This window comes from Cupressus sempervirens, chromosome 9 (assembly GCF_028749045.1).
Source record: "Cupressus sempervirens isolate cs-2001-9-10 chromosome 9, ASM2874904v1, whole genome shotgun sequence".
Classification (NCBI taxonomy): Eukaryota; Viridiplantae; Streptophyta; class Pinopsida; order Cupressales; family Cupressaceae; genus Cupressus; species Cupressus sempervirens.
This window is the reverse complement of record NC_143126.1, coordinates 404,845,212-404,872,060: the sequence shown is the minus strand read 5'-3', so window position 1 is coordinate 404,872,060 and position 26,849 is coordinate 404,845,212. Positions and strand designations below refer to the sequence as shown.

At 34.8% G+C, this 26,849-nt stretch overlaps 2 protein-coding genes across 4 annotated transcripts in view; one reads left to right on the top strand and one right to left on the bottom strand.

The window, feature by feature from the left end:
- The window catches only part of LOC149538972 (uncharacterized), a 191,816-nt gene that overhangs the window by 13,913 nt on the left and 151,054 nt on the right, over positions 1–26,849 (top strand). The window contains exons 2-3 of one of the 3 annotated variants that reach the window (XM_089800361.1): positions 12,519–13,867; positions 14,100–14,290. In XM_089800361.1, coding sequence (XP_089656487.1) covers positions 12,575–13,867; positions 14,100–14,290 — 1,484 coding nt within the window. In that variant the 5' untranslated portion in view covers positions 12,519–12,574. The remainder of the gene's footprint in view (positions 1–12,518; positions 13,868–14,099; positions 14,291–26,849) is intronic. The other 2 variants (XM_089800360.1, XM_089800362.1) reach the window with 2 other exon arrangements.
- Positions 987–1,997, bottom strand: LOC149538973 (uncharacterized). Its single transcript, XM_089802508.1, has one exon. It carries the CDS (start codon positions 1,995–1,997, stop codon positions 987–989), a length of 1,011 nt encoding a protein of 336 aa, XP_089658634.1.

Sequence of the window (26,849 nt, the reverse complement as noted above, 5' to 3'; positions counted from 1 at the left end):
ATCTCCTTTGTCTAGCATTAAGATTTTGTTGGGTGAAAATATATTTTAAACTTTGATAATTAGATCTAAGCTCAAAAGGTTTTCCAATTAAATAATGTCTCCACATTTACAAGGCATGCACTATTGCTACTAATTCAAGATCATAGGGTGCGTAATTTTGTTCGTAATTTTTCAGTTTCCTAGGCTCATAAGCAATGACTTGTTCCTCCTACATTAACACACCCCCTAAACTTTCACCTGATGCATCAGTGATAATTACAAACTGTTTCTGTGGATCAGGTACCCTTAAAATAGGTGCAGTAGCCAATTTTTCTTTCAGAAACTCGAAAGCTGATTGACACTTTTTCGTCCAAACAAATTTCTTTCCCTTCCTCTTGAGTGAAGTGATTGGATAGGCTATCCTCGAGAAATCTTTGACAAATTTTCTGTAGAATCCAGCCCATGAAGCTCTTGACTTTAGATACGTTTCTAGGTATGGGCCACCCTTTAATTGCTTTTATCTTAGATGGGTCTATTGCTATACCCTGTGCTGAAATAATATGCCCTAGGTACTGAATTTCCTTTTGGTAAAAAACACACTTAGATAATTTCCCATATAACTTGTGTTCTCTTAGTCTTTGCAGAACTATCTCTAAGTGCCTCTGATGTTCTTCATTTTTGGAGTATATTAAGGTGTCATCTATAAAGACCAATACAAACTTGTCTAGACAATCTTGAAATATATTGTTCATTAAATTCATGAAAGCTATTGGGGCATTAGTGAATCCGAATGGCAACACTGTAAACTCATAATTTCCATATCTAGTTCTGAAGGCAGTTTTATGTATATCTTCATCTTTAATTCGCGGTTGATGGTATCCTGACCTTAAATCAATTTTTGAAAATACAGTCACCCCCTTCATTTGATCAAAAAGATCGTCTATCCTTGGCAATGGGTATCGATTTTTGATGGTGACTTTGTTAAGCATCCTGTAATCTATACAGTCTCATGGTTCCATCTTTCTTACAAATAACATTGGGGCTCCCCATGGTGAGACACTAGGTCGAATCATTTTCTTATCCAACATATCCTGCAGTTGAATTTGTAACTCCATTAACTCCGTGGTGGTCATCCTATATGGGGCCCTGGATATGGGTTCCACTCCTGGTATCAAGTCTATGGTAAAATCAAATGCCCGGGAAGGGGGTAATCCAGGAAGTTCCTCAGGAAACACATCTTGATAATTTTTCAAATAAGGGTATTTTTCTTCGAAAAATTCTTTTAATTTTTGCTTGATTTCTCCATCTTCATAAATGTAGTCGTCCCCGTATGTGGTTGTTTTAGGCTCTCTTGTATCTTCAATCTTAATTGCAAAAATTTCACAACATTTTCTTCCATACGTCTTAAGTTGCATTGCAGAAATCTGTTTTGGTCTGATCTCATGTTTAATCCCTGAAATGCTTGTGGGTCTGCCTTGATCGTCCGCACAGTTTACAGTTTTGGCAAGACAATCTACCTTGGCCTTATGTTCATTGAGCCAATTGATTCCAATGATAATGTCATATGACCCTAGCGGTGCTACATATAAGTTCAATTCTGTAGAAAAATTCGGAAAATCAACTCGAGCTTCAAACAAGCATTGCTCCACCTTGGCCCTTGACTGGTTTGCATACTTGACTCTCCATGGTTTTGCCATAAAACCAGATCTTTTCGAGAATTTACTCAACATCCTAGGTGATATAAAACATTCAGTTGCTCCTATATCAATTAATATGGACACAGGTTTTTCGTAAATCTTACCCAAGGTTTCAATGGGGCCTATCTGCTGCTCTGCTTGCCTATTATCCAGGGCTGCATGAATCCTCTGCTGAAAGGCTTGTTGCTGCTGCGACAAAGGTGGATGCTGTGACTGGCTGATGTTGGGTTTATTAGGGCATTGTCTCATATAATGATTTCCTCCGCAGTTAAAACATCCTCCTAGTGGTCCCTCCTCATTATTTCTGTCATTTTTGTTCATATAAAAATTACTTTTGACGTCTCTTGTTCCACCGCTTTTAATTTCAAGTTTATTATTCTTATAATCCTTAAATTGTTTTTTCGGCAGTCCAAAATTAGCGCCTTCTAAATTCCGGTAGTCTTCTTTTTGTTGTCCCGGATGGAGTCATCCTTTCTAATCTTATGCTCTTGTCGGACAACCTTTTCTAGAGCCTCTTCCATGGTCTGAGGTGCAAGAACATCAACAACTCCTCTAATCCTGTTATTCAATCCCATGATAAACTTTCTCACTTTTAGATTGGTGTCTTGCTGATAAGGTGGCACGTATTTAAGCAACTGTGTGAACTTTTCCCAGTACTTATGCACTGACAAGTCTCCTTGTTTTAAGTTCTAAAAATCCAAGAGTTTTTGATCATAAAAGCTCTGAGGCAGCCAACGTCTCCGAAATATGCTTACGAATTTCTCCCAGGTGATATTAGTAGTTCTAATGTTTTGCTCGACCTTAGTGTTTCCTCACCAAGTTGCAGCTTCTTCGGTGAAATGATATATTCCCCATACTGCCTTTGAGGTCTCTGAGAAATTCCTAATCTCAAAATATTGCTCCATTTTGGTCAACCATGCTTCTGCTTCTTCTCCGAACTCAGAACCGGAAAACTTAGGTGGTTTTCTTTTCTTTATGTCTGTTGATAAATCAGCCACTATTTCTTTCTTCTTTTGCATTTTTGATCGTTTGGGAGAGGGGGTTTTGTTACATACAGAGACTTCTGTCTCTGCTCTAAAAGTGGGTGTGGTTTGCACTTCCTCATGGTCCGACCCGTCCGAGCTGCCATTTCACTCATCCTTCTTTCCATGGTTTCTAGTTTTAATTGTGTTTCTTGCAAAATTTGGAGTAGTAGTTCATTGGAAGATGGAGGATTCTCGTGTACTATATCTTGGTTTTCTACATTCTTGCTGTTATTCATTTTTATATTTTAGGTTTCCCACCTGTTAATTTACAAATGTGTTATTACGCAGAAAGAAAAAATTCAAAATAGAGATAAAGTCTTACAACACATTTTTCAATAACTTAGTTTTATTTCTTTGCTCAACTAAGCAATCTTATTTACAAAATTTCCTCTATTGAGGAAGTGTACATTCACATAGCATTTTAATCTTGCTTTGCAGCATTACATTTTGGTTCAGCCTGGTACATATCTTGTATCATCCAGGACCTATGAAACTATAAAAGGGGGCTGCTCCATTGAGCATTCCAGCTTTGTATCAGCTTGTTTCTATATGCCGCCTTTTTGGTTCATCCGCTGAATTGCCTGATTCAAGGTTTCATTATCTCGAGGTTTAGAACAACAGTAGTCATACTTAGTCATGTTTCTAATAAGATAGGGAAAGATAGGATGCCGAGTTTTCTTGCGGGGTGTTTTACTTACTAACATCCTGTAGTCATTTCAGATCTCCATTAAGTTTTTAAGAAAGTAGTGTGCCCTAGGTTCAGTGTTGAACCCAGCACTCTGATACCATATGTAACATACGAGTTTTTCCAACCAAATACGAATCAACTACTTTAACAATTAACTGATTTTAATTCACAAAAAATAATTAAAGAAATCCCTTTTCAATATAAATTACATGTTCAGCTGAAATTTCTAGAAAAACAAAATGAGATATTTATGCATTGCTAATAATTAACTACTTTCAAATATTCAACAGGAAATAAAGTAACAACTATTCTTAAATTGAAATAACTATCTAAAATGAGATGAGATGTTTCTTCTAGATATTCAACTGGAAATATAGTATCAACTATTCATAAAATAAATGACTTTTATTTTGAAACGAAGTAACTATCTATTCATTTAGAGGTTTTAAGAACATACAGTATAATTGAAGAAATTTCTTTAACTTGTTATCCAAGCCTCGGCATTGGTGAGAGGAGAAACATTGACATAGGCTTAACCTCCCAATTGCGGACCATTACTTATCCCCACATTATTCTAATTTAATAGAACGACCCTCCCTACCTCGAGATCAGGCTTGGGATGTTCATAAGTCCAGCCATTAGAGTAATTGGGTTGGTTGAAGTCCCAGCAGTTATTCTCCAAAGTAATTGAAGCGTCTGGACAATCAACAAAGATCACTTGTTCAGCTTATCTACCTAATTCTACCTTGGCCAAGGATTTCAAAATTGGGTCTACAAGCCTGATCTCCACCAACTTGACTTGACAACATTCATCATGAGTGGAACATGCACGAGCTAATGTATTATTTAATAATTCTGATGCCATTCTTGTTTTGCAGATTCTCTACACCTCACCTTTTTCAGGCTACCAAGCCGGTGATTCCTAGGTGCTATTAATTTATTATCATTGTGTTACTTTACACCACCTTCACTATGTATAGGCATCATCACCTGGTGAATTCTTTGGTGTATTGATTTTCAGAATATTATTTCTACCATTATGAGATATAAAGGATCTATTTGAATCTAGACTGAGATGAATAAATTTTCATGGCAAAGTTTACATCAGTATTATATGTTGCAGAATGATTCTATTTATTATCCTTTGAATATGTAAGAATCTGCATACATCGTGCTAAGGACTCGGTATCATATTATCAGACTATTGATGTTATACTTAAAAGAAATAATAACAGGTAAATCCGGCGATGCAAATAAAAATATATATAAACATTCTGATTTGTATGCATCGGACTAGCATGAAAAGAGATTACAAGAACTCAGGTTACGGTATTGTCTTATGTGATTCCTCTTATTAAAGTCTGGAAGGCTTGTGCTTGGATGCTTGTCTCCAATCTCTGTGACTTGCGGCAAAGTATAAGAAGGAATGAATCAGCAGTAACTATTCAATTACTCAGCTTTTGTTGATTGAGAGATATCGGCAGAAATAAGTTTGATGGCAAAATGAAAGGTTAGAGAGAGTGCGTGATATGAACATGAGAGTCTAGGAAATAGAAAAGATCCTGACTCTATGGCTTCCGTCCATTACAAGAATCCATTCAAAAGTCATTAAAAAACGATTCAAAAGAAAGAAAAGGGGAGAAAGAAGGAAAATAGGAAGTTTAAAAGTTATTATTATTTTATTATTATTATATTTTCTTATCTATGTCCATGTGTACGCATTGATAAAATGACATCATTGGATTATTATTTATAATGTATTGGTGTCATTTTATTTTTATTTACATATGTTCGTATTTGAGAAAGTAAAATAATAATAATAATGGATAATTCTTTTAAAGGTAAGAGTTTATGTTTATTTTACATTATTTAATATAATATTCCTTTTATAGCTCATGTGGTTCCACCATGCAATATGTTGCCAAGTCCTAGTAACCTTGCCAAGATAGTTTTAGGTCAAACTTGTTGATTCTGATGACTGGACTATTTGACCATCCCGTTCCGATGACCCTGTTTAGCAATGCTTCCCCTCTCTCTTAAGTCTTCTTCCTGTAATCATTCAAAACAACATTCTCGCCAAGACATCAATTCAAGATTTATAAATTGTTAATTCAAAATCATCTCATGACCATTAGATATTTCATTAATGTCAGAATAACTAACTCTTCTTTCACATGTTCATCGTATATACAACGACTATAATTAACTAACTCAATTTCACATGATCAGGAAGAAATAAATTGATACAACGGCTATAATTAACTAACTCACTTTCACATGATAAATAAATCAAGACAATGGCTATAATTAACTAACTCACTTTCATATGATAAATAAATCGATACAACGGCTATAATTAACTAACTCGCTTTCATATGATCATGAAGAAATAAATTGATACAACGGCTATAATTAACTGACTCAATTTCACATGATACAATGGCTATAATTAACTAACTCACTTTCACATGATATATTGTTTCATTTAAATCAACGGCTAGGTTCAATTTAAAATTTAGGGCAAAAAAATTTGGGATGTAACATATGATTATAATTATTAAGAGTATGCATGGCTTCTTACACTTAGACAATGATATGCTTTAGGACCCTATAATATCGTTATAGAGATTTCTCACTTCCCCTTGTAATTATGCTTGCCAACCACACACTTCCTAGAACACTACACAATCATAGAGCTATTCATAATAGCTTGGATGTACTCATATATGAATGACAATGTAGTATGGAATGATAATTGATTGATTGAAAAATAAAGTAATTACAGAGGAGACAAAGGCTCCATAATAAGGAATTACAAAGATCGTGTTTCTAAAAGAAACAATGCTTAGCAAAAGGCAAAAATAGAAAGATACTAAAGTATCTTATTAACACAAAAAATAGAAAATTGCTAACTAAACTAACTATACAACTTAAAAGACTTGAATGCCCATTATAAGCTGAATAATACAATATCATTATATTGACAATTAAGGGGATAGGTCCTTGTTCTCAATTGATAGATATAAGTACTCTTCTTGTACCCCTACTACTCATAATATTTGGACATGAGGAATCAATTTGTTAACTAACTACCTTACAAAAGACTTGATAGAATCTACATGTGATTTGGCCATGAGTGCACAAAAGTATGACTCCTCTTATAGAATGTTTTGCGGCATGAGCTTGCTATTGAGGCTGTAATGTCACTGCTATTAGGGTTGCTTGGGACGAGTAATAATTGCAAATAAATGTAAGAATTTATACAATAATAAATCTAACTATACTATTCTACCCTCTATTCTAACCCCAACTTTAGAGATGTCTCTAGATCGGGATCCCTAACCCTAACGAGGATCTCCGAAGTTTTGAATGATATAATATCAGCTCTAGAATCATCCTCGGTTATTCAGCATCTTCTCTTGAGTCTACCCCCTAAGGTTCTTCTTGGACGACCATCCTCTATCCAAGGCCAATCACATATATTCATATGTTGACATCATTAAAATACCTTAGCCATTATCTAATTCTTATCCATCCATTCATACAGGGTTGTACTAATCTCTCGCACTAGCACGATAGCCATTCATACGAATGTCTAACCTCCTACACTGGCACTATGAGATTCCATTTATTACTCATCTAGCTATTTTTACAAGGTTGTATTGTGTTGATTTATAGGATCTTTTTAGAATGCTTCTGATATGCTGTGACTGGAATGCCGAATGCTGACAGGAATTCAGTTTGTAATCTGCAAGTTGCTTTGTTAATTTGGGACTGCAAGTATGTTATGTCTTTCATATTGCCTTGTCCACTGATGAGAGTAACTATATATACAAGTGTGAAGAGTTATTTCCCCGTAGGGGCATGACTTTGGCCACGTAGGGTCATGACCCTACGTGGTCATAAACCAATGTTTGTTAATCATAACCATTCAAAGGTTAATCATGCTCGATAACATGTTTGATAATGATCTCAATGTTTATTGATGGCAATACAAATAAGACCGGATCCCTGATCGGAGATGATAGATAAATCTGAAAGTAATCCAATGTGTATTGGTGGCAGTCGTAATATCAAGAATGATAGAACCCGATGTGAATTGGTAACAGCAGTAATATATATATATATATGTATGTATACACACACACACACACACACACACACATATATATATATATATATATATATATATATATATATATATATATATATATATATATATATATATATATATATATATATATATATATATATATGCCTGATCTAAATCACACACACACATATATAAGACAGCATAACATATTCAGATGCTCAGTATTACTTGACTGAAGCTAAACTTTCAACATATTGATCTCTCGCATTGGTACAATAGCCATTCACATGAGGATTGCACCAATTTATTGCAATGACACTATAACATTCATATAGAAAAAAACTTAAAACCATTCATATAGAGATGAGTGCAGTCCCTACACTGACACTATGAAAGTTTAATTAATTAATTAGATCCATAAGGAATTATGTTGCAATCTTTTTACAGATCAATGAAATGATGTTTGATTTAAGAAATGACGCGCCCTCTATAATTGGTAATTGCCTTTTTTATTTAGTGGTAGTGATATTCTCCTTTTTGATTGATTGTTCCACTTATGTAATTTTATTTAATATTTTTTATTATTTGAATAATGATCACCAATGGCCTAAACCTTCATGGACTATTAATTCTATGACATTGGAAGCCAAAAAAATCATTAATAGTTTTGACAAGGTGTATATTTCACGTGTACCATGAGGTGAATAGGGCTGTTGATGTGTGTGCTAATCTTGCTGTTTAGTTGGATGTCATGATTGTCTGGCAAGAGGAAAGTAATTTAAATATGGACCTTAGAGCTATATTAAATTATGATAAGACACACTGTAAGTGTGCGGATTTGGTGAACATTTTGGGTAATGATGAGAACCAAAAGGATTAGTAATATCAATTTATTATTTACTGCAAATGGGATCATCATTCTCAAGAGCATCATTTTCCTACTTGCTTCAAATATCTTCTTTCTTATTCTGTGGATTGCCATTTTTATTGGGGGTTTTCTGGGCAAGTATACTGAGTTTCTTTTCTAGACCTGTCTGAGATACAATATGGGCGGGGAATTGAAAAGGAGAGAGCCTTGTAATGTAAGAAATAGAAGGAGGCTGAGGTCTGGGAAAAGTTAAGTGGTGGTGGTCTTATGCCATTTATGGAAAGGCTCTATGAATCTAATGTCAAGACAGCAAAGAATTTTGTTGAAGGCTGGAAGGAGGGCACTGACACCGTGTATGGCAAGAAGGTTAGAGTCACTGCTGAGCTTATTGTGGAAGTGTTGGGCTTCAAAATGACACAAAAATCTCTGAGAAGGCTGTTATTTTGTTTCCCAAAAATGTTGAGGAGGCTGTTAACATTGTTAAAATTTCCAGGGGCTTTAGTGATGTTGGGTCGGTTAAATTGATTTGGCGAAGGGTTATGGTGGCTATTATAATGTACATTATTCTTGATGGCAGGTAGGGCTCACTTGTGTCATTTTTTTTCCTTAGACACAAGAAAAGGGTTTCCTTCCTCTTTTAGTTATTGAATTCTCTTAGTTGAAGTATTTTTTTTCATAAGGAGAAACCTAGGAACCCTGTGTTGCATGAGGGTTTAATCTTTATGATCTTGGAACACATTAGGGACAAGGTTCCTGAGCCGGTTCCTCTTGGGATTCAGAGTAAGGTTGATGTGAAGGATTCCACTCCTGGGTCTAGCAAGGGCAAAGGCAAGAGAGGAAAAGGCGAAGAAGAGACGTCTACGCTGTTCTCTGCTAATAAAGAAAAGACTGTGGAGGTTGATGATATGAACATGGAGTTCAAGAGTGATAGTAAGGATGGGTATGATAATGTTGAGGTCAAGACGGATAACAGGAAGAGTGGGGATGGTATGGAGACTGAGGAGGGGTTTAGTGATGATGTCTAGACTCCTGAGGAGGATGAATATTCCCCTATCTCTTCTTAGAATTTAAAATTCTCTTCTCCTGCTGCTCAAAAGTCTCTTATGCAGGAAAACAATTCTTCTCTTGCTGCCCAAAAGTCTCCTATGCAGACTCTGTAAAAAAATTTCCTCTCATGTCCACAACAAGAACAAAGGAAAAAATATAGACACTGATAGTGGTTCGATGGAGAGTGAGAGGGCCCCCTATTCTTGTGGACTATGAATGCTTTGTTGATCATGTAATTTCAATATCTCTAGGGAATGAGAAGGAGAGGGGAAAAAATTAGGGTGCTGCAAGAGGAGAGGAAGAAAACAGTTATGGAAGAGAAAAGGGAGGAACAGATTACCAGGAACATCCCTCTTTTGAAAAATGTGGACCCGGATGAGCGAAATGTTAAGCTTCTGTTTGAAGACCTTCAGGACAAGTCTGATCCGCCTTTGGGTGTTCTGCAAATGACTAAGGCTATCTCTGTGTACTTCCGCTCGGAGAAATGGTATTTTCAAGAAATTAAATCTTTACAACTGAAGTACAAGGCCCGTATGACCAAATTTGATGATATCCAAGACCAGTTTCACAGTGACAAGGTTGTGAAGGAAATTTTGGTTATGGTGGCCCGGAGAAGAGGGTCAATGAACTAATGGAGAGAATGGGGAATGTGTAAAGTAGTATGGTGATCCTCATTTGTAGAGTCGCGATATTCTTGGGTACTCAATTGATAGTCTCCCCAAAGTGCTGGGTATACTAGAAGTTGGAAATAGTTCTCCTCCAATCCTGAATGTGGAAATTGAGGATATGATTGGGCAGATCTCTGGGCTGTGGAAACGGACTCGCATAACCTGTCGGGGCTGAAGGAGGACATGGTGGCTTGCATCAAAGAGCTACTCTGTTGTACCTGGTTTCTATTCTGTTTGCTGGTTCTGGTCACTGAGTTTTGATTTTTGGTTATTACTTTTTGCTGGGAGTGTTTGCTGGTGTTGCTGGTTTACAACAGTCTCTTTTTGGGTCTTTATTTGGATATCTCTATGTAAACTTTTGTAATGGGGTTTCAGGTCCCCTCAAAACCTATTTTTGCCATTAATAGAAAAAAAAATGATCACCAATGACTATATTGATATATTATTTAATTTCATTCATTTATTAATAAATTTATTGATCCGTCTTGACATTTTAGAATTTATAACTATATGCATTACATTCTTTAATCAAGATTTATTGCATAGGTCGATGTTGATCTGAAGAAATATTTAGTCTCTTTCCTTAGTCAATATGTACCTGTAATTATAATTTTGCATATTTACTTGATCTCTCTGAAATTATAGCTTATGTCAATATTCATTCATTTATATTTAATGATTCTTAATAGTATGTTGATTTTTTTACTAATTCATTACTATTAATCTTTCTTACCAAATAGATGATTCAAGCTCACATCATTGATCAACAATCATTGCCTAATTTGGGACTACAGATGAATTAGTGATGACTAATACTTTGGTCCAGCATCTTAGTTGCTTGTCATAGTGATTTTATTATTATATTATTATTTATTTATTTTTTGTACTTTAATTTTGGTATTATTGTTGTTACATATTATCAAATCTTATTCCAGAATGGGGTTATCATAGAGACCCTCCTTGGTGGTGGAAAACTTCTAGATATGACCAATTTTATTATAATCTTTCTAATAAAATTATCCCCTCTTTTCATGGCATTATCCCCTTTGCATGGTGTGAAAAGGCCTTCTAGCTCCACTAGATTTACCAGGCATTCCAGATGTGTCAGACTTCGGACTGGATATTTGCACCAGCAACACTCCTCTATGAGTGGTCAAAGATAGAGTAGGGCCTTTACTCTTCGGCATGCTTATCATTCAGTTACTGGTTTCTTTTCACCTAGAAAGGACTCCTAGTCTCCTTCTTGGCCTTCTCTATGGTTCTCTATTTGCTTTCTCTTGTTGTTGTTTGTATTTATTTTTCGGACACCTTTGTGTGCTCCTGCTGTTGGCAGTCTCATTGTTGTAATCCTGCAGTCCCATAGACCTTTTGTTGGTCTTTTGTTGGACATTAATATCATTATCTTATCTTATCTTATCTAAGATGATGTCGGGTGACAAAGCTATTCTCTTTATCTAGAGACACCTAGATCAACTTCTCAAAAACTTTGTTGATAAAAAAATTGTTAAAAAGCTCTGAAACTATGCAATGCTGAGATCACACATGATTTTGTAAAGAAATCATGAAAACACCAATACATTTGGAGGAACACTGCTTGCCTTGGAAACATTAGATGCGACTTAAAACAATTTGGAAGAAACAACAATTTTTTTAAATTGTCAAAACATTTCGTCAAAGATGGAAAAGCCATGATTTTTTGAAAAATTAATCAAAATCCTCCTGCCATTTGCAACAACAAATAAATCATGATTCAAAAAATTTCTGGCAAATAATTCTACGGAGATTAAAAGAATTTGTCAAAGATCTTAACATACTGCGGTACCATGACATGATAATGGATTGATTAAAAACAAACAAATTACAAAGAATACAAAGGATCCTTTATTAAAGAGCTTCAAAGATGCAATCGATAACAGAAGGCACAAATAGAAAGATACTAGACTATCTAACTGACACAGAGAAAATAGAAAGTTGCTAACTAAATTAACTAGACAACATAAAAGACTTAATGACCGTTATAAGCTACATGATACAATATTATTATAATACAGTAGATAATATCCAGAGTATAAATCATGAGAGGACCAATTATATCAATTTTTGTACCTTTGGAATTTCTACCATCTGCAGCAGTTTGGTTTCTTTGAATAATTATTGTCTTATGCATTAATTCAATTTATATCTCCCATCGTTCATATTTTCTGTCAAATTGATTTCAATTTTCCAAAATGTGATACTATATTTAGAGTGTGAATAAATCTTGAGCAGCTTTGGAAAAACTATTGTACTTTCTATATCTTCATGGAGCACCTTTTCAGTACTGAGAAATTTGTTTTTTACTGTCTTGTTTACTTCAAGGTTTCAGAGTTATATGCATTCGATATTCATTCAGTCACTGTAGAATCTACTGATAATATTTACTTCTAATGTTTCGTTTCACCCTCTTTCTATAGCTATTTTACAGGTCTGTTGCCACTAAATGTAGGTTCATCAAACAATATTTGCCAACATGGCTTGGAGGCGAGAAAATCTGCGTTGCCGGCTGATTTCAGCAAGATCAATTGAAGAGACGGGGCTAGATTCTCTTTTTTATGGGGATGGTTTCTCATATTATCCTCCCTATTCAGCAATTCCAACCTCCCGGGAAGACTGCAGCACCACCTCAAGAATCAACAATAATACAAGTAGGGATACTCACCTTGCTAGACATGGTGCCTACCAAGATGTACATTTCTCACACCAACAGAGTCGAATTCCAGATCATGAGGATAAGAAAAACTTCCTCAGTGACAACTCTCAAGTGCGATGTAGTTGGGACAAGGATGATGCTTTTGAAAATGAACAGTTAAAGATCCGTACAAGAATATCTGGAAGAAACCATTCTGCAAATGGAAGATCAGATAATTTCTCAGAGAAAACTGAAGAACATATAAATAATCATGCTAGTTCTGCACGGAAGGCTGAAAACGTTTGCAGCACGATTTCGCCTGTCCATAAGAAATATATAAAGAAAAAGAGTTCCTTTTTATCGAACAAAAGGAAATTAAAGACAAAACTTCATCAGATAAACTCAAATTTGCAAGAAAAAAACATAGAAGAAAATATATATCACCCTTTAAATGAAGTGCTTGATGATGATGGAAGCACCAAACAGGAGTCCATAGCTGAGGAACAGGATGAAAGATGGAAATGCGTTTTGATTGCTAATAAAGCAGACAATGCTGAAATATCATTGATCTCTCCAAATTATAAGAATGCTAACGATTGTGAAAAAACAGTGCATGAATCTAAGGATCTGATAGTAAATGACGCCTTGCCTGCACACTCAATGAGTGGGTATGAGAAATCTCTTCGTAAACTTGACACACATATGTCATCATCTGATTCTCCGTCAGATGATTGCGTAGATATTTCACTTGACCAAAATCAAGATGTTCTTTCATTGGAGTCATCTACAGGTGGTAGCCAGATTGAGATTGGTGCGGGTCTATGTCTGGAAAGTGACAGGGAAAAGTTGATTGCAAAGGAAGAAACAGAGCAACTTCTAAACAGAATGAATGCCAATGTTACATGTGGCAGGAATCCTCTACCAGGTGCACGGACAAGGTGGATGCGCCTGAAGAGTAAAATCAACTTTGTTAGTAAGGGAGATGCAGGAAGTATAGGGGCAGCAGCATTTGAAGGTGTTAGAACTTTATCAATAGGAAGACGAAAAGGTAGAAAAGGGATGGAAGCATTGCTTGTGAGACAGGACAAAGGATTCATTAGCTTTATCCAAGACCTTTATGTAGCCTGCTTGAAGGTCAGAATCTGTACTCTTTATTCTGCCATCAGATCTTCTTTGTGTTTAAAATGCTCATCTTCCATTCAAACCTAACCTTTAGCCTTCTTGTTTTTTAATTTTTAAATTTTTTTAACATACTTCATTTTGATGAATGAGTTCTTGTTCTATCCCTCCCCATTTAAAATATGAAGCTTCTTAATTTTCTTTCCACCTTGAATAATTTCTAACATCTGGGGTCTTTGTGCTACAGCTACCTATTATTCACTTCTTAATAGGCGTCTTCCTTGTTCCAGTTGTTCTTGGGCTACTTTTCTCATCTTTATACTTGTTGGATATCGAGGGACTGAGTTTCGATGGAGTAATGAATAAAGATCCAGAGGATGGCTCTATAGCATCAACCAGACATCAGTGTTTTACTTTACTGAATGTTTTTCTTTATGCGTAAGTGTTACTTTTGGTAATGATTTTCTGATGAACATATCTTTTAATATCTTCATGCCAAGGATTTTGTGAAATATATTAAATGCTATTAACAACTTTAACCTATTTAAAATGCACAAAAATGTTAAAAAACCTATTCTAACACCTTCCCACATTCAATATAGTAAAAACCTCTACTAAAGAAAATTAAAAGCAAACAGAAGAGAATATCTACATGGATTTGTAGTTGTACTAGGAGGGTCAATGGGTCAACACTTATGAGAAAATCATATCTCTGATGTCTGTTTTTGGATTTCATTTGCCTGATTTATCAAATATTCAAGTGAAATGGATATAATCTATCTAATGTGTAAAGGTGACCTACTCATTTTGTTAAGGCCACCTTCATGCCACAATTAACACTTTCCAATTAAGGTTTCATGGCTAACAGAGATATAACTATTCAATTATGTTCTTTATCGATACACAATCAAATAATTTAATTTAGCTGAAGTTCAAAACTTACATGGCAGCAGTTTTAACTTTTGATGAACCTATCTTGAGGTATTGTAGAGATATTATATATTATTTCCTAGTTAACATTTCATTGTAATGACATATGGTGCATTTCTTCTATAAGGAATTTCTTTCTCATGTATCATCTTGTCAATGGGCCTTTCTTGCCTTTTCTTAGAGGCTATTTTCTTTGAACTAAGTGGACCAAATTTATATTTTCTAGATTATTCTGTTTCTCATATAAAATTTTATTAATAGAAAAATAAAAATATAATAATAAAATCTGTGAAGCATATTTGTTTTTTGGATGAACCTTAACAAAATTTACTTCAATTTTATATTGGCAGAACCAACAAACTTGAATTGGGATTGGCAACTAGGGATTTAGGCTAAAATCTTATGTCTCCAATCATGAGCTATGTTTCAACCCTTTTCATGGTCATTTGTGTTATATTTAAAATTTGTTGTCTCTAGTTAGTATTTTTGTCATCGTTCATAGACTTGGACCTCGGCAAGCCCAAATTTTCCAACTTGGCAAAAACAGGACAACTTAAAAAACTGAAATTTCTTTGAAACGTTTTTTTGCAAAATTCAATCACAAAATGTATAATATGAATTTGAAAAATCATGATGATTTTTTTTTCTATTAAGCTCGATTTTTGTACACATGGGATACAAAATTGCATCAACATGCAAAGCTGGATAGAATAGATATCCATTAGCTGATAGCTATGATAAATTTATGATCATTTTCTTTGAAATTTGTCATCATAATAGGCAAGTAAAAAATACAATTTTTAGAATTTGGTCTTTTTTGTTCTAGTGAAAATCAGCTGGTAGAGGGTATGGTCCATACACTTGGTTGTGACTCCTTGCTTGGTGAAAAATTGTGCCTATGGCTTCACCTTGCTATTAACGGAAACACCATCTTGCGTGATATCAATGCCATCTAATGACAACCCAATGTCCTCTGCTTCTTCTGTAATTACATCCTTCATGGCTTGTATTTTGAAATCAACAATCTTGTGCTTTTCTAAATAGGGAGGGCTAATCCTCTTGCATGGTCTAGTCACTATAGGCTTAAATCTCATCCAAATTAGTGGGTTGCACTAAATTGTCCTCCAACTTGTGTGAAAATCAAGGTCGTATTGAGGTGTTGTTGAGCCAATTTATTTTTCTTGATTGTGTGAATGGCATCAAACTAATTTCATTTTTTCTCATCACAGCCAAAAACACAAGGATGAGACAAAATCTGGAGGGCAAGCTTTTCCAGATTTGAGTATTTCCACCCCTATCTTCCTACCAAGAACCTTCTAAAAAATATTCAAGAATTTGTAAACAAGCAATATTATATTAATAATTGTAATTCCTAACTTGCAAGATATAAGGTTTCACTTTTTCTTACTTGGTGTTTGAGCGGATCTTCCTTGTGTGGCTAATGGCAAAGCAAAGAGCTGCCCCTCCCCCTGACCCCCAATTTTCGTAGAATTCAACAACTAAAAAATAATAAGCTTTCTAACCTCGAGCTCAAGTGTCATCCTCTTAATGCATGCAGATTGGCTCTCCTTAACATCCCCATTAACACCTTGAAGCTATCATAGAAGAAAACTTAGGGTTGAGATAGTACCTCATTTGTATGAATGGGTAAGTGGAGTTGATTGTCCCACTTCCAATCAAAGGTCTCCCTAATAGGGGCAAATCTACTTTCATCCCTAGTGTAAGAGTTATGGATGACCTTGTTTGCCCTATTAATGGGCTCATAAATATATCCCATTGGGTTTTTCTTCCCATCCAATAAATCCAAACCTTTCACCAATAATTTTGACATCTACAAAGTAAAAGGTGCAATCAATTTTAAGTTACAACTTAGTACATCTAATGAAACTAAATATTTTTCAAAGTTAAAATTTAAAGGATTCAATTCGAAGTTAAAATTGAAGTTATCTCTAACCCACTCTAAATTTCTCGTCACAAAAATATCATCAAAAAGTGTTTTTGCGACCCTCTCTCTTTCTCTTAGCTTTCTTGAATAACTTGAACCTAACCCATGCTTGACCTACAACCAATTAAGGGGAGTCAATAAACTAGAAATACTCTGCAACATTGTAAAATTAAATGCAAACCTTGTAGCACTCAATGACAAGCTCTTTTCCCTTTTTGTGATCTCTCTTATGCTAAGTACCCATGGGTGATTATAAATATATTTTGTTAGTGTTACCAGGGGATGTGTCTCCCACATAATTAGACTCGTCCCAAAAATAATTTTTTTTTGGAAATTTGGAAACTTTTGAAAAGTTGTTCCTTGGTTGTTGCATAAAATTAATGTTTGAGTTTTAAAAATTTGTTTGACTTCCTCACTCTCGTGAACTCTCAATTTAAATTATTTAACACAAACGCTATGTGTTAAGGTTCTATAATGAATATAAGCATGCTATCCATATTTGCATATGAATATTTAAAACTTTCCCTGTCTTTTATATAGCTAACCCCACTACTATTGCTTGTAGTGGGAAAAATATTCCATCTTGGAAACCCATTTCTTTGTCCCCCGGTCTTGGGAACTTGGGGTAACATAGTATTTTGTTGCATTTCTTGCATATTCTACGATTACCCTCATCTAATAAATTTTTGTTTTGTCCTCTAGAAAAAGTCAAGGTAATAAGTGTTATGTCCCCTTTTTGGGACATAAAGAAAAGTGAGGCTAGGTTACAACTGATAAGCTCTCTGATTTAATATTTCTTCCAAATTTAGTTAAAAACTTCTTATCGAACCCAACAAGATTACTAGACTTATTTTACATTTATCTATTTAAAAATTACGAAAAAATACGTAGTGATAAATTTAAAATACATCTTTGTCTTCAAAGATTTTCTAATTTAAGATTGTTTTAGTTATTAAGACGTGTAAAAAGCTTATAAAAATTGTAATTTTTCATACTATTTTTTAAAATAATAAATGTATATAATTTGAAATAGCTAAAATTTGTAATTTCTCTCACTATTGTTTTAAAATAAAGAAAAACTTAATAGTTATTACATGTCTATTTGATGCAATGTGAATCCGGATGTACCCCAAAATGAGGTGATCCAAAAACCAACAAACAAACACACAGTGGAAAATGAACAAGAGGAACAAGATTCATATCCAGAGAGACAATATTCCATATATTCGAATCAAGGAGTTTACATCCAACATGCTCGACTGTACGGCCTTCTGGGTTATGGCCATTACAAAGAAGAATTCATCTTTCTAAAGAAGAGCAAATCTTCAAACCCAAATGCAGACTTCTATCTCCAAGCTACTCTACGCTAAGACTCCCTAAACAAAAATGACTTCTCCATGCTTGAATAATAATGCCTAAGACTCTACACAAGACCCCTTTAAATACTTGCACGACCACAAGTCGGCCTGTTGCAAATTACCAACTAAATAAAACCTTACATTAAATGCATAACCAAGCCACAAGTTTGCTCTCAACAAATATTAAATACCTATCACGAAATTAAATATGCGCAAGGTCGGCACGAAATTAAATATGCGCAAGGTCGGCCCTAATTGGAACTAGACATAGACAACTCGGTCAAAGAAGGACCAAAACAAATACTGTAACTCATCACATGCAGGAACACTTGGCACCAACAGGAACACTCGGCCAACACTGCAACTCGGCAAACACTGCAACCGACCAACTTGGCACTTGAAATATCACTCGGTCCATATTGGCAAAATAAATGGGATAACATGCTCACATGTATGTTACCACGACGTTGGAAAACTTCAAATCGGTCAATACTGAATAATTAATGGCACTCGACGATGTCTGTAACTCCGCAACAACCAACAAAATCAGCGGGATAACACAATGAATGGGATGCTCTTGCATCAGACTACTAGGGTAAATAGAAAAGACCTCAGATGCTTAAATGGAAAAAATGTGTCCCACATTTTTCTTCCAAAAGAAAATTCTGCACTCAGCTTCATCTTCATCAATGGTTTCCACTCTATCAAAGAAAAGATATCAAATCTGCAAATCAACCATCTATCCTTCATCCATTCAAAAATCAAAATCTCATCCAACCAATCAACATACGGACTGAATTGAAAATCACAATGCTCCATCTGCAACTTATCATCACCATCATCCATAACACCATCCTCATACATGAAAACCAGATCAACAACAATATCCAAATCACAACCCCGATCAGTAACAACATATGAATTCAGATCTATAATAGTAGCAACATATAAATCCTTAATAACAACAGTATATATATTCAATTCTCCAGCAACATATAGATCGGCAACATCATCAAAATCCACATTAGTAGTAACATCTATATCTTTCAGCATCTCAGCAGTAACATCCAAGTTCAGATCCATATCAGCAACAACAACATCACGCAAATCCACATCAATAATTTCTTTGAAACCCTCAACCATGTTACCAGCAAGTAAATCCATCTTCCTACCACGAGCAACATCCAAATCAACAACATCCATAATAAAATGAACATATAACTCCGGATCAGCAACGACAACAACAGATAAGTCCTCAATCACATCCATTTCACACAAGTGAAACTCTCCTCTTCAACAATCTCATTGCGCACAACAAGATGCCCTGTAATTTCCATGTTAGATCTATCCATCTACTCATGAAAACCGAAAGATACTTCATCAATTTCAGCAAAATCATCATGCACTTCCACGATCTGTCTTCTTTTCTTCATAATCTCTTTAACTGGCCAACAAACCTGCTTTCTAATCCTCAGATGCCAACTAAAATCAGACTCTTCTAGATCATCAATCCTTTCATGTAATTCATCCCAAAAAGAATCATACTCATTGCTCTCAACATCATCAAGATGTCTTCCATGGTCTTCCACTAAATCAATAGCTTCTACTCCAGCTGCAAGTTTCCTCAACATTGCAAATAATTTTGGATCAACATCTCTCCTTCCACGAACCATCTTTTCATAAACAACAATCGAACAACAAGTCCTCTGCAAGTTCAGGCCAAATGCACAAATCTGCCACCCTACACCAAATTCACCAACGAGCTAGGACTTCCGAAATCAAAATTTTCTCAAATAAAATTCACCCAACCAAGGTCTTGGTACAAACTACCTTACACTTTGGCGATTTGTTTGCACATTCAGGAACAATTGAGCTCTGATGCCACCTGATGCAGTGCAACCATTACAAAGAAGAATTCATCTTTCTAAAGAAGAATAGATCTTCAAACTTAAATGCGGACTTCTATCTCCAAGCTACTCCACGCTAAGACTCCCTAAACAAAAATGACTTCTCCATGCTTGAATAATAATGCCTAAGATTCTACCCAAGATCCCTTTAAATACTTGCACGGCCACAAGTCGGCCCGTCACAAATTACCAACTAAATAAAACCTTACGTTAAATGCATAACCAAGCCACAAGTTGGCTCTCAACAAATATTAAATACCCATCACGCGCAAGGTCGGTCCAAATTGGAACTAGACACGGACTTGGTCAAAGAATGACCAAGGCAAATACTGGCATTCGGCACATGCAGGAAAACTCAGCACCAACAGGAACACTCGACACCAATAGGAACACTCGGCTTAATACTGGATAACTCGGTTAACATTGCAACTGACCAACTCGGCACTTGAAATATCACTCGGTCGATACTGGCGGCATAAATGGGATAACACACTAACATGTATGTTAACACAACATCGAAAAACTTCAACTTGGTCAATACTGAATAATTATTGGCACTCGACAATGTCTCTAACTCGTCAGCAACCAACATAATCAGCAAGATAACACAATGAATGGGATGCTCTTGCATCAGACTACCGAGGTAAATAGAAAAGACCTCAGATGCTCCTGTATCAGTATTCATTTTGTATCTCATATAATTATAATGATTAACTTAAATGGTTAATCAATTTCTATATTATTAATTTATTATTGTTTAATCAACTTCTTTTCACTTTTATCTCAATCCTTAGCCTATTTAGATTTGATTATATTTAAAATTAATAACAATGTGAATATATTTAAAACTATTTTTTTTACTACATTGAATTTTGACCATTTTTACCTCATCTTCTATTATGAATATATTGTATAAAAGAAATAAATCTTAAAATAATCTTTTAAATTAATTCTTAAGATGATTAAGTATCAAACTTTTACATTTTATGTTGTCCTAAATTGTAATTGAACCTCAATTTAATTTTTATTTTACTTGTCTCATAATTTAGATAAATAAACATGTTTTTATGATTGAATGAAAAACACGTTATCTGTAATTTGAGAAATTTAAATTATTATTAAATTTATTTGTTAATTTTTATTATAGAATCTTGTCATTATTATTAATTTATTATAGTTATTATATTGTAGTGTCACCACTATTCTTTTTGAAAGGTGAGTAAAATGATTTATTTTTTAAAACTAGTTTGATAAAAAATTAATGACAGAGAAAAAACATTAACAAAAATTTCTCAATGCAAATCACACTTAAAATTGTTCCCAATGCTTTGGAATTGCCCAAAAATATTTGATCCTATTGGCCAACAAGTCCAACTAGAAATGCCACTGATATTGCAATAATAGTCATGCAAAGTATATAACATACACACAAATAATGATGTCAATGCTATTGAAGCCGAATTAATTATGGGAAAATGGCTAGTGGACCTAGACTTTGGAATGGACAAATATCTGTAAGTCCTCGGAAACTTTTTGCAATCTCGAGAACTTTTTTCCCGTATGAGACACTGCCATTTGCAGTTAGAGTCTCCTACATAGTAGCCTATTGGCTAATTAACTTTGGTTTTTGGGAGCTTAATGCAGACTTATAAAAAGACCAATTTAATATTATAAATCAAGCTAAAAGGTGACAAAGAGGGTATAGGACGAAAGGACAAGAGATGAAAGTTGAAGGGTCACATCTTTGAGCATTGAAAGAAGCAAGCCAATTCATTTTCAGCTACACTTGGATTGAGATTGATTTTAGATTTCTTTAAGAAAATGTGGAAGCTTGTAGCTTTCAATTTTAGAACCTGAAAATGTGGAAGCTTGTAGCTTTCAATTTTAGAACCTGAGGCCAGACTTCTTTAGGGTTCTAGGGTGGATTGGACACAAACCCGATTCATCTACAGGTGGATTCACATTGGACTTCACACTTGGAAATACAGGTTCATTTCTATGTGTTCCCCAATTTGATTGTTGTTGCTGTTTATAAGATTGGTTTCCTTGTTATGTTATTGTATTGCTGGTTTATAATGCAATAAAAAATTCTAAAAGTATTTAATATGAGTATTTTTCTAGTATTTTATTGTATAAAATTATCTGCTGTATTCTGATATATTTGCATTGTGAGAAATTGGGGGAAAAATATCTAGTGGGATATTATAGTGGTATCAAAGCATTAAACCACCATCATATTGAAACATGTTTATAGAACGGTTTTATCAAAGTCATGTATCTTGCTAGGCTGTCAGTGTACTTGAGAAATAACAATATTTGATTTAGCATATACAGTTCTGAAGTCTCTTGCCCTTGCAAACATTATGCCATCTGGATGAAATAGAGAAGAAGAAAATTATTAAAAATCCTAGATAATATTGGCTGAAGACTTAGATGCACAAAGTTTGGTGTGAATAATATTTCTTCTTTTTGTACCTGAAAAAGTTCCATACGTCTGGGGAAATATTTGCTTCATATCACATCAATGTTAATATTGGCTGAAAATATGCCGAGGAAATATTTTTCCAGCCATCTGTAGTCTTGGACGTTTTCCATTGAGGTTATTACCTGGGAAAAAAATATTGCCGTGAATGGTTAAGTGAAAAATAATTTATAATGGAGATGTTTTGTTGTAACACTGTCTTACTTTTTCATTTGATTTTTTTTCGAAAAATGCAGCATTGGAAATAATTATCAGAAAAGGAATTGATTTATAAAAATCAGTCTCGGTTGTGAAAGCTGCCACTTTATCTTAATTTTGGGGAAGATTATTCAGATTTAGCTCGCTCAATTTTTGCATATCACATTTTATTTGTTGGCTGGTGAAGTAATTGCTTGGGCATTTTCACCATGATAAGCTAACTTACTATCAAGATTATATTGGCCCAATAACTAATTAAGTTGCTCAAGGTTGGGTGATTAAATTTTATTGCAATGGGCAATTAAATATTCAAATCTTGTACGGTGTGACATGAGGCTTGGTGTAATATTTCATGTGGGGTTCCATTAAAATGACTGTCAATGCTTAATAAAATTTATTTGCCGCAAACACAGACAATAGGCATTTGGAGCTGGAAGGATATATAAATTTTGATCTATAAGTATAAATTATTTCTAAGAAACTGGATACATAGATTGGTCACGAATAAAGGCCTTGGTTGGAATTAAATATTTCATCCACAAGTCTATAGTATGGTTAAAATGAACTATTGAATCTATAGTTTCAGTTTCTGGGAATTCATAATTGCAGATTGGGCAAAATTTGTCATTTGCAAAGCTTTAGCAGAGTTATTGTACTGCTGTGAATTCGTAGTTACAGACTGGGCGTAACTATAGTTCCTGTCTTACTCCTATTGTAAAGAGTCAAAAGATGCAATAGACTCCTGATTTCTTTGCGAGCAATTATTAGTTGTTAGGATCTGATTGAATAAATAGCCACACTCTTTTTGAGAGGTATATTGGCTTTTAGTTAATTGTTGTCTCACTATAATAATGAGTACCGTGTACTTGCAATCTTACATCAATAAAGAGTTCATGAGTTTCATCTTTTAATTTGTTGCATTCACAAGTCACTAATGGGGCCCACTTAGGGAGTTGCCCCTCTTCCAATTTCAGCAAGTGTAGCTCTGTTTTTTCCTTTCAGCAATGCTGTTCTGTTGAGGATTGTAAGGAAGGCTACTCCCTCTTAATTCCTGCTTCAACACAAAAGGATTGGAATGCACAAGAGATAAATTCACCCCCTTTGTCAGATCTGAGTGTCTTGATTTTCTTCTCAATGATGTTTTCAGCAAGAGCTTTAAATTCCTTAAACTTAGATAACACTTCATTAGATTCCTTGAATTTGTTAAGAAATTAACCTGGATAATCCACAGGTCAATGGGTGCAGATCGTGCCTGACTCTCCTTGTTATATACTCCATTGAATGGCATTTTGTAATTACTTATACTTGCTCTATGGGTGCCGGCGATCTGGTGTAATAGGTTTTAGTTTTGTTTCTTAACTAACTTTAGTTAGAACTAACTAATAACTATTCTGTGGTTGCCGACTCAGGGTAAACTAATTACTTGTTAAATGCTAAGGGTTATGTCCCTTAAGGGACATACCCTCTGAAATGGATATATAGGCGCGCTGTGAAGGCAGTATGGAGACACACAGCACACCTACAGTCTAATCTCCAAGTCTTCGTAGCCTCACGGGTTATTAGCAACATTTTCAGTACTCCAGTTTGCATATATACCAGGACCTACAGTTATCTTATCTGCATATTCAGATCTGAATATAAGATTTATTGCCAAGGTTATTCTTGAGCCTAACTAGACTTTGATCTTGAAGTCTGATCCTATTATCAGAATCTGCAGATCGTTACATGGTATCAGAGCCCTGTTATCAGATCTAGGGCTCTGTAGATTTTCAATTATCAGACCTGTTTATATCCAGTGGTTATCCTTCATTTACAATGGCATATACAATCAGGCCTGAGGACAGATTCGATGGAAAGGAACATTTTGAAGCATGGAAATTCAGAATCTTGATGATTATCGAAGAAAATAATGTTAGACAGTTTGTTGATGGAGCATCCAAACAGCCACTTGTTGAACCTCATAAATCCATATGGTCCAATGGAAACAGGAAAGCCATTCAAATCATCTTGGATGGAGTTAAGAATGACATCGTACCTATGCTTACAAAACACCAAACTGCCTATGATATGATGAATGCATTACGAAATGCATTTGAAGTAAATAATGCAATGAGGGTCCTTGCACTAAAGAGACAACTAAATCACATCCAAATAAAGAAAGGAGGATCAATAAACTCTTATTTTCTAAGAGTTGCTAGTATTAGAGATGAATTGTCAAGCATAGAAACCATCATAAATGACACCGAACTAACGCTCATGGCCTTAGATGGACTGCCAGAATCATGGGAAACATTTGCACAAGGAATAAGTGCTAGAGATCAGCTTCCGGATTTTAATAGACTTAAGAATGATTGTCTTCAGGAAGAACCAAGAAAACTAAAGAAAGGAGGAAAACCTAAAGTGGAGGATGAAGAACTTCACATTCTTAATGCCAACTCTTATAAAGGCAAGAAAAAGCATTTCAAGAAAAATAAAAGAAATCAGAAGAATGGAAAGTCCAAGAAAGACCTATCAAAAATAAAATGTTTCAAATGTGAAAAATTTGGACGCTATAGATCTAATTGTCCAGAAAACTCCAAACAACAAGTGAATTGCACAAATGTTGTTAGAGAAGAAGAAACTTATGATCCGGAGAATCGTGTTTTGTATTCTTCCTTATCAAATGAAATCTCAAATAAGGCATGGGTAATAGATAGTGGATGCTCTAGGCATATAACAGGATACAAAGAAACTCTAGATTTCTTGTCTGAGAAAGTTAACGGTGAAGTTACTATTGGTGATAACTCAGGACATTTAGTTAAAGGAATTGGCAGCTGCACTTTGAAGCTAAAAACAGGAAATACTCTTCTTTTGAAAGATGTACTATATATACCAGGGATAAAAAAGAACCTAATATCAATTATAGTGTTGGAAGATGATGAACACAATGTTGCATTCGTGGATGGCAAAGTATTAACTTGGGCTAAGAACTCTTCCATCAAGAAAGCTAAAGTAATTGGTCAAAGAAAGGGATATTTGTATGAACTGAATATAGAACCCATTCAAGCCCTTGTTCACAAAGTAAAAGATTCAAACGAAATATGGCACAGAAGATTAGGGCACCTAAACTTTAAAACCTTATCTACTATGGAAAAGATGGTTACCGGATTACCAAAATTAAACCAAGATCACCCTAGTATTTGCAAAGGGTGTGCCCTAGGTAAAAGTACTAGAAGTCCTTTTCATGATAGTACTAGAAAAACAAATAATGTACTAGAATTAATTCATTTAGATTTATGTGGACCCATGTCCGTTCCCTCCCTTGGAGGATTCTGGTATTATGTCTTGTTCATAGATGACTTCTCTAGGAAAACATGGATTTATTTTTTAAAATGCAAAGAATTAGAAGAAATCTTACAAAGATTTAAGGAATTCAAAGCATTAACTGAAAATTTTTCAAGACATAAAATTAAAACCCTTAGAACAGATAATGGAGGAGAATATACCTCAGATTTGTTTAAATTTTTTTGTAAAGAATCAAGGATCAAGAGGGAGTATACTGTTCCTTGTAACCCTGAACAAAATGGGGTAGCTGAAAGGAAAAACAGGACAATTATAGAAGCTGCTAGGGCTATGATTTTTGACCAAAACCTTGAATACTATCTTTGGGCAGAAGCCTCTTGTATTGCTGTATACATCCAAAACAGAAGCCCTCACTCCTATCTTAAAGATAAGACCCCTGAAGAAGTATTTACTAAAATAAAACCTAATATAAGTCATCTCAGAATCTTTGGATGTCTTGTATACATTCATGTGCCAAAAGAAAAGAGAACCAAATTGGAACCATCTGGAAGGAAGGGTATCTTTGTAGGGTATAGTGAAACTTCTAAAGCATATAGAATTTTCATACCTGGATAGAAAACTATTGAACTTAGTAGGGATGTAATCTTTGAGGAAGATTTTGCATTTAAAAGAGCAATAAATTCCTATGAACCCTCTCCTTTATCAAATTCTGAAAGAATAAGTGAATCTGAATTCCAGAGGGAGAACTTAGAAGAGGTCGAAGATGAAATAAACCTTGAAGAAAGTTCAAAGAAAAGGCCACTTTGGGCCATAAAAACAGTTGAAGCAACTCAAGATTTTGCTGCACCTTCAGGATCAGTCAGAGAAAGTAAAAGACCTAAAAGATTCTATGGTT